This window comes from Triticum urartu, unplaced genomic scaffold, assembly GCF_003073215.2.
Source record: "Triticum urartu cultivar G1812 unplaced genomic scaffold, Tu2.1 TuUngrouped_contig_6577, whole genome shotgun sequence".
Lineage (NCBI taxonomy): Eukaryota > Viridiplantae > Streptophyta > Magnoliopsida > Poales > Poaceae > Triticum > Triticum urartu.
In genome coordinates this window covers 3,282-12,947 of record NW_024117348.1, presented here as the reverse complement: position 1 = coordinate 12,947, position 9,666 = coordinate 3,282, and the positions used below count along the sequence as shown (strand labels likewise).

The 9,666-nt window shown below is 48.2% G+C and overlaps 1 protein-coding gene across 1 annotated transcript; it reads left to right on the top strand.

Moving 5' to 3' along the window:
- Nucleotides 1-17: 17 nt before the first annotated feature.
- LOC125530815 lies at nt 18-1,345 on the top strand (the record flags this gene model as incomplete). Its single annotated transcript, XM_048695224.1, is given in 1 exon segment — nt 18-1,345. A coding segment is annotated over 1 exon segment (1,049 nt), but the record flags the coding sequence as incomplete, so codon positions are not given.
- Between the last annotated feature and the right edge of the window lie 8,321 nt (nt 1,346-9,666).

The following is a 9,666-nucleotide window of genomic DNA, read 5'->3' as shown; positions in this document are numbered from 1 at the left end:
CGCCGACGCGGTGGGCTCGGATTGGCTCCGGGACGAGGACAAGTTCGTGAAGATGCTCCTCCTGGACAGCAGCTTCGTGCTCGTCTTCAGCCTCATGTTCGGCAAGGCCGGCCGCTCGGAGGTCACCAGGGACCGATTCATACTGTACACGGCCTTGGCGCAGTACGCCGACGAGATCAAGCTCGACCTGCTCGTGCTGGAGAACCAGATCCCCTTCGCCGTCGTCAAGCTGCTCGCCACCTCGTGCCGCGGCCTGAAGCTCCGCTCCGTCGAGGAGCTGGTGCTCGGCTGCGTCGACGGCATCTGCCCGACCAGGGCGCGCGGCAAGGCCGAGTTGTTGCTCCGGGAGACGACGGACGCGAGATTCCATCACATCCTACACCTCTTCCACTGGTCGCGCGTCCCGGAGAACAAGTACCGCCTCCTCTCGGTGCAACTGAAGTTTCGCGAGGCCACGGAGGAATCGGATCAGTCGGAGTGGCTCATGCCTTGCGCCAGAGAGCTGCATCGGGCGGCGGTGTGGTTCCGGAAGCCCTCTCTGGACGGGGCGGAGAGGCACGGCGGCGACCTCAACATGGAGTTCCGGAGCGCGGCGGCGAGCCCGATGGCGGTGATGACCATCCCGAGCTTCCACATCCTCGCCTACACCGCGGCTCTGCTCCATTCCATGCTGGCCTTCGAGAAGCACTTCCACTGGGCGCACGGTGCCTGCGTGATGGTACACCTCAGGCGCATGGAGGGCCTCATACGGTGCCCGCAGGACGCGGCGCTGCTTCGCCGCCGGTGGATCCTCGGCAGCGTCAAGTGCACCGACGAGGAGGTGGTGGATTTCTTCCGTGACATGGCCGCGGAGGCGGCCGGGGTGCGCATGCCCGAAGAGTACGGCGAGATGATCCGCGCGGTGGCGCGGCACAGGACGAGGCGGGCGCGCAGATGGTGTGGGGACTTGATACTTCACTTCCTCCCGTCGCCCTGGGTGTCCGTCTCGCTCGCCGCCGTGGTTGCGCTCATCATTGTGCCGGCGATGTTGCAGACAATCTACACCATTTTGGGCTACCAAAAGTAGACGATTTCGAGAACCAACAGTCCAACATATCGGAGGATGATTGTTTGTTGTCCAAGTGTCCATGGTAACTTGGTCAATCTTGAAACTTCGCCCAGACACTGTGCCGTGGTATATGTGCGTGTGTGCTGTACTTGATGTTTCTCAAACAAAAAAGGAGGGTTAGTGATCTTCAATGTAAAAGGAAAGTCTATGTCTCGAATTGCATCACTGTTTGTAACTCAATTGGACTGGTATTACATTTGTTTTCCAGCAGCAACAATAAGGCATTTCATGTTGTAACCAAACTCAGCAGAATGATCCACATTGACACTTGGTTTAATCATCAGCCCAAAAGAGCATCAGTTACATGAGGGGGAAGTAAGTATGTATGCTTTTGCACACGCAGAACACTTTACAGCGCAGCAGTACAGAAGAGGGAAGAAAACATGACGACTGGAATGATTTAGAAGAGCCATAACTAAACAGAACGGCCAAGGTTAGAGTAGTATTTACCATCATTAAAGAACTAGGGCAAACTTGTCTCACTGAAATTGTTAGTTCAGCTTTAGGACAGCTGATCATTGCTTGGTACTTTGGTTGGAAATTAATCAATCACAGCCACATGAGATAAAAATAAAAACACAGCAACTTGCTACTGGAGACAGAAGAACCAGCAGCTGGGCATTTTGTCCACCTTGATGATTATTTCAGTGTACAGATAGGTTCCTGATGCATTTCTCAAGAGACTACCACAATTGAGGAGTTAGGACAGATCAACGTACGCCATCGTGTCCTTGGCCATGACCCATGGCTAGCAAAAGCAACTTCAAGTATAATAAGGCCCACTCCCTGGTGATGACTCTGGCAATTGCCTTTGAGATCTACTACAAGAATAAGTATCACTTGAAACTCCTGGCAACGAACGATGTGAAGTGAGAAAACGAACTAAGAAGAACATGAGTAACATTGGTATCAGGAACACACCAGCACCAGCTGATCAGAAGATCGACTAGTTCATCCGTTGTCCCGCAGAAAAATTATCACTCGCACGCCTCCTGATCATCCTCAGTGAACATATCAACTTCAGTGAACCTGGACTTTTGATGGAAATAATCTCCGATGCACTGTTTCAGCTGTTCTCCTGGTGGCACAGCATATATCAATAGAAACATCTTCAGGCAGGGTGCCCAAGTTACTCCATCAAAGCCAAAGAGAACAAAAGAAATAAAGAAAGAGGGCATATTTTTCGACAAAGGATGGATTTTATTGACTCAAAATGAAGCATCAAGGTGATACAAACACAACGAGCAGACACTCGGCCTCTGCATAGCTAGGATGCACACAGCCAATACCCAACTCACACATGCAAATAAAAAAACACGTTGGAAATAGCAAAGTCATATAGGACAAAGCTATCACTAGTAGAAAACAGGGGTATGGTCCAGGCCGGCTCAGCCCATTAGTCCCGGTTCAGTCTAGAACCGGGACTAATGTGAGCATTGGTCCCGGTTCGTGCGGCTAAGGCATTAGTCCCGGTTCATCTAGACCTTTTGGTCCCGGTTGGTGGGATGAACCGGGACCAATGGGCCTCGCTCCTGGCCCACAACCATTGGTCCCGGTTCGTGCCACAAACCGGGACTAAAGATTAGACCTTTAGTCCCGGTTTGAGGCACGAACCGGGACTAATGGGGATGAGACCTTTAGTCCCGGTTCGTGCCACGAACCGGTACTAAAGGTCCCATTTTCAAATTATAACCCACCCCCCCGGATCGCCTTTTCAGTTTTAAAAAAAATAAAAGAAAATGATGGAAATGTCAAAAAAATAAAAGAAAATAAGTTTCACATGTGATATGTGGTCTAGTTGTCGGGAAAATTTACAAATATGAATTTCGACTTTATTTACAAAATCTCTCTGGAATTTGTAAAATGGGCATAACTTTTGCATACGAACTCGGATGAAAAAGTTTTTTATATGAAAAATCATCTATTCAAAAAGTTACATCCGATGGAGACCGCCTACGGCCTGTTTGCAAATTTCTAGAATCCTCAAATTCCAAAAGGAAAAAAAGTTATGCTCAAATTTCAGTTTTTTTAAATTTTCAGTAAATCTGGTCAAACTATGGTCAAACTACTTATTCAAGAAGTATTAGTGTTACTAAAAAATTATTGTTTTTTAGAACAATAGTTTTAAACTCAAACAGTGAAATATGTGACTTCATGCTCAAGCTAAATTCCTGAGAGTTAATAGGATTGACATCTTACTATTGTCAGGAAAATAACAAGTGCAGACCTGGAAACGAGGGAGAATAGAACCCGGAAGTTAAGCGTGCTCAGGCTGGAGTAGTGAGAGGATGGGTGCCCGTTCAGGAAGTGAGATGATTTGGAATGAAGAGGGGTGATTAGCGATTAAATTGAGCAGTGATGAGGGGTGATTAGAGATTAGAGGTTAAAATAATTCAGAAATTTGAAAATAAAAAAAATTCAAAAAAAATTTAGAAAAAAAATCAGGAAATTTCCTTTAGTACCGGTTGGTGTTACCAACCAGGACTAAAGGTGGACCGGCCACGTGGAGGGTTGAACCGAAACTAAAGGGTCAGGGCATTAGTACCGACACTTTAGTCCCGGTTCCAGAACTGGGACTAAAGGCCCTTACGAACCGGGACTAAAGGCCCTTTTTCTACCAGTGTATACCAAACGAGGCAAAAAAAAAAACCCCGAAGTGATCAAATCAGCGACCGACAAATAACAGTTATGACCATATCCGCACCAATCATCTCATGACATCACAAGGACAACCAGGATCTTCAACAGCAACGCCTTCCAATGTCCAGCCCGGATCGCCCAGAACTGTTGGATATACTAGATCCATTGGCGTCTATATTAAGCACCGTGATAGTTTGACAAAATATAGGGAAGTTGTTAGATAGTACGACTATAATAGTTAGATATAAGGGTTCCAACTAACTAGCAATTGATAGCCTGCACAAGAAACCTTAATGGCAGGTGTACTTCTTCAACAGGAAACTACTGCTACTGAAACTAAAAATCGAAATGGCATCATGGAAGAATGAGATAGGGCGACTCAATCCGTCCATCTTTGTAATAAGATGCATATACCTTAGGTTCTTCTGCACTCTGTACCTGACGATAAAGTGGTTCGAATCCGCTTTTCACTGAACACGAACCAGTGTTAAAATCCGATAAGAAGAACAAGAAACTACAGGATTTTCTTTTCATACAAAGCAAACAATTTCTCCGGGTTCCACTATCAAAGATAAGGGAACACTAAGAAATTACAAGTTGCCAGGAACTGAAAGAGAAAAAAAATACAAGCACGGAGACATCACATGCATATATTTTTTTTGCGAGGGTAAAGGGAGTTTTATTGCAAATTTATAGAGTTACAGTCGAGATGCCATAATCCTCAATGCAAGGAGGGATCGAGCCTAGCCACACAGCAGTGGCACGCTCCGTACGGCTATAGTTTGCCAGACGATCGGCAACTCTATTCTGAACACGACTAAGTTTCTGAGGAACAAACTCCCTAATACCAGATAAGTGCTTGATCTCCATCACTAGCTGGCCATACGCTGACCGTTGGAGAGCATCCGTAGCCAGACATGATAAAGCTTCGGATGAATCCGATTGAAGAACCACCGGGGCCTCGGAGTGCTCAATGGCCAACGCCATACCTTGCATCATCGCATGTAGTTCCGCCTCCAGAGGATCATTGCAGTGAAAAACATATCTATAAGCTGCAAAGAGGATGACCCCCTCATGGTTCCTAAGTGTCATCCCAACCGCCGCAGAGCCATCTTCAGCCTGGAAGGAGCCATCGACGGACAGGGCCACAGCCCCTCGCGGTGGTGCCGGCCATGGCAGGGCAGTTGCCACCCCTTTTTGGCGCGGTGCCACTTGGGCTGCCGAGGGCATCTTACCTTTGGCAATCTCCTCCACAGTAAATTTGCCTGCCAAGTTGATAGATTTGTAGTAGCTGTCCAAGAATTCAACGGAGGCCAGCATTGGGGGTGCTTCCTTGCCATGATATATATCATTCCGAACTTGCCAAATCCTCCAAATCAACAAGATTACCATGTCTGCAACTGCCTTTGAGCATACGCTGAGAAGTGACATGAGCCATTCCTGTCCGTTATCAACCAGAACGCCATCCTCCGGCAAAGGCCACCTCCGACGCATGTTGATCCACAATGTTCTTGCATGCGTGCAAGCAACCAAAGCATGAAATGTAGACTCCTCCTCAACCCCACAAAGAGGACATAGGGATCTGGTCGCCAAATGCCTCCGATTTTTGCATTGTTGTGTTGCTAGCGTACCGGTCGCCACTCTCCAAGCATTAATCTTCATTTTCTGGGGCACGTTAGCCGCCCAGATACAGTTCCATATCACGCGATCTCCAGCTGGGTTTGTGCTCAACGATCCATTGGCAAAAGTGATGTTGTGATCGCATGTGGCCAGCTTATATGCGCTCCTTACGGAGAATAGTCCAGACTTCTCCGGGTACCAGGATACGAAATCGTCGCGGTTCCGCGGTGAAGCCCTGATCTTTAATATGTAGTCCACGTCCATCAGCCAGAAAAACTCCCGAAGACGATCAACTCGCCAAGCACCGTTCTCATCAATGAAATCGGCCACCCGGTTCAGTCGACAGTTTCCTTTTGGGGTGATAGGGCAAAACGTCGACGGCCGGGGAATCCAGGGGTCTCTCCATGTGCGTATGTTAGCTCCATTGCCGACCCTCCAAATAACACCTTGCTTCAGCAGGTCAAGACCATGTAGTATACCCTTCCAAACTGAAGAACCATTGCCAGAGAACGAAGTATCCAACAGCTGTCCAGTCGGGTAGTATCGAGCTTTCATGAGTCGTGCACACAGGCTATCCGGCGAATCTAACAATCGCCAAGCTTGCTTGGCCAGGAAAGCTTGATTGAAAGCCCTCATATCCTTAAACCCCATGCCACCCATAGGTTTCGGTAGTCGCAACTTGTCCCAACTCATCCATGCCATCTTCTTCTTCCCATTCTCAACGCCCCACCAATACTGGCGGATCATACGGTCAGCTCATCACATACTAATGCAGGTAACTTAAAGACACTCATAACATAAGTAGGTATAGCCTGTGCGACCGCCTTGATCAAAATCTCCTTATTCCCAGAGGACACGTATTGTTCGCTCCAATCAATAAGTTTCTTACGTAACTGATCCTGGATGGTTTCAAAGTTTCCTTTATGTTATCATCCTTCCGGGACCGGGAGGCCCAAGTACTTAGGCTCAAAAACTTCCTGGGTTATCTCCAAGACCGACTTAACCTCATGTACCACAGATGGCAAGCAGTTTTCTGAAAAGAGGATGGAGCACTTCGACGGGTTAATTAATTGTCCAGTCGCCGCCGAATATGTGTTCAACACAATCTTAACCAAGTTAGCTTGCTGTTCCGAGGTTTGAAAAAAATAGGAGTGAGTCGTCCGTAAACAAAAGATGTGAAATAACCGGAGCAGACCTGCATATCTTAACCCCTTGTAGGCCATCTTCTCTCATTGATTTATGTAACAGGGCAGACAGGGTATCAGCCACAAAGAGGAAGAGAAAGGGTGATAAGGGGTCACCTTGGCGGAGCCCTCTTGAGGGGGAGAAGGGCTCCAATAACTTGCCATTGAATTTCATAGAGTACGTCACAGATGTAACGCATGCCATCACACGGGATATCCAATCATCACAGAAACCCCACTTGGACAGAGCCCTCTCCAAGAAGTTCCAGTCAACACGATCATATGCCTTTAACAGATCCAGTTTGTAAGCACACAACGGCGGAGAATTAGGTCTGGCGTTTTGGATGTGATGAATACATTCAAATGCGATTATGGAGTTATCAGAAATAAGCCTCCCGGGGATGAAGGCACTCTGATTCTCTGAAATGAGCTCATCCAAAAGCGGCCGAAGCCTATTTACCATGCCTTGGAGACAATTTTATACACCACATTGCATAAGCTAATGGGTCTAAAATCCTTGAGCTCTCGTGGATGTGGCACTTTGGGAATTAGCACAATGGTCATGTCATTAACACCATCCGGCATGACACCACTGGTAAAGAACTCCTGCACCGCTGCCACGATTTCCACCTTAAGAGTATCCCAGTTCCGTTGGTAAAACCTGGCCGGAAAACCATCACATCCCGGGGCTTTCAACGGGCCAATCTGAAACAGCGCATTGGATATTTCCTCCTCCGTGTACGCTCTGCATAAAGCCTCATTCATCTCCATCGAGACTTTAGGGGTGATAGTATCCAGTACCTCGATCGGATCCAATGTAGGATCCTTAGTAAAAACCTCTTTAAAGTATGAGCTTGCCATCCTTTCCATCTCCGACGGCGCCACGCACCACGAACCATCGGCTTTCCTAAGTCTCTGTATAAGGTTTCGCCTCGCCCATCATACTGCCCGACGGTGAAGATATTTAGTGTTACGTTCCCCCTCCTTCAACCACGTGATACGAGACCGTTGAAGCCACAGCATCTCCTCCTGGTACAACAATCCATCTAGTTCATTCATTTTAGATCGAAGTTGAGCTCGGGCCGCCCCTGAAAGCTGCAGGTCAGACAGTTGGCTCCTCAACCATTCAATCTCTTTCAACACATTCCCAAAAGTAGCTTTGCTCCATTGCTTCAAATCTCCCATGACCTGTTTCAGTGAGATGGCAATTGATCCCAAGTCACCAGCTGGCCTATGCCTAGCCCACGCCTCAGAGATGATCGAAGGGAGCTTGACATCGTGCTCCCACATGATCTCATACCTCGATATTGTCGGCTTGCGCCCCTGCTCCTGCACCCCCTCGAGGTTTATCAAGAGCGGGCTATGGTCCGAGCACGAGGTGGCTAAGTGCACAACTCGAGCCGCCGGAAAAAGATCCCGCAATGCCTCATCAGCACAAGCCCTGTCAAGACACACCTGGACATTGCGATGGCCTTCCTGGCCATTATTGTATGTATAGGGAAGCCCCGAGAACCCTAGGTCCTGTAGCTCACACGTTACCAAGCAATCTCTAAACAATTCCATTTGAGACTCCGATCTAGTCGTTCTTGAGAGATGTTCATGCTGCCATAAGGCTTCATTGAAGTCGCCACACACCACCCAAGGTTCTTATGAGATTGCCCTCAGACGACAAAGATGATCCCACATACGCTGACGATTTTCCACACGCGGTTCACCATAGACAAAGGTTCCTCTCCAAGTTGTGCTAGAACCTGCATCATAAACTCGAATATCAATAAATCTGTTACACGATTCGAGCACTGTCACTGACAGCGTCTCCTCCCAGAACAAAGCAAGACCACCACTTCGTCCATCACTGCTAACACCATGAAGGCCTTTTAGGCCTAATCTCCACTTCAACTTCTCCACTTTAGCTGCTTCTTGCCTAGTCTCACAGAGAAAGACTAGCTTGGGGTTATTGGCTTTTGAGAGGGCCAAAACCTCACGAACTGTCTGGCGGTCCCCCCCCGGCAGTTCCATGATAGAATATTCATTGCGTCCGGCAGTCCTCCTCGAGGGAGGCCGCCGATATCTCATTGTTATCACTGTCCGTATTCACTTTCAACCTCTTGCTGCTTGAGTTACTACTGGTGGGTGAGGCAACCCCCATCGGATCAATCTCCTTACCATCAGTTATGGCCAGCACCGTCTTGGGGACGCCAGGAATGTCTCCCAGTAGCTTCCCGGCCTCCTCCAAGTTCAGCCTCCTTTTTGGAACAAGAACGCCATCCGTTCTGTCACTTGTTTTCTTGACCGGGCTCGTTGCTGTGTCCAACACTTCGGCATCATATGGAGCATATTGAGGTTCTGATCTACCTGGCGCCTTATCATTAGCCTTCATAGGCTCGGATCCATTAGCTTTAGTATTCCGATCCTCTTGTCTGAGTTTATTGGGAGCATATGCATAGATCCAGTCTCCAAACTTGAGATCCTTCTCCTCATGGATGCCCAGACCGCACTCTTTGTGATCATGACCAATCAATCCGCAAAACTTACAAAACCTAGCAAGTTTCTCATATCTAACCAGATAAACCTGGCGCTCCTTAGCGCGAACAATGCTGACGCACTTTGTGAGGGGCTTATGGATATCATGCCGCACCCGAACCCTAACATAGTCACCACGGGTGTTTCCGTTCAAACGCATCTCCATGATTTCTCCAGCATCTTTCATCAGCTTCTCCATGATGTTTTGTTTGCAATAAGGGTCTGGAAGCTTGTGAATCTGCAACCATATGGGGATGTGGAAGAATTCCACCTCCTCCGCCTTGCTGAAGCCATCATACGGGCATAAGAGCACCGCCATGTTGCGGAAGAGCCAGGGACCTTGCTTCATCAAGCGCTCCCAGTCCCCCAAGCAAGATGCTTGGACGATGAATCGATTAGGGCCAACTGGCCTAAATCTTATTTCCTGAGCAGGGTTCCATGCCGCCCTCATATCCTTGTAGAAGGTTGATGGGCTAAAGTTCCTGCTAGTATGAACCCTAGCCAGGGCAAGCCAGTGGACGCTCTCTTGAATCTCGGGATCATCCTCATCGATCTCCACATCGGCAAAATCATCGTCGTTCAGATTCAACT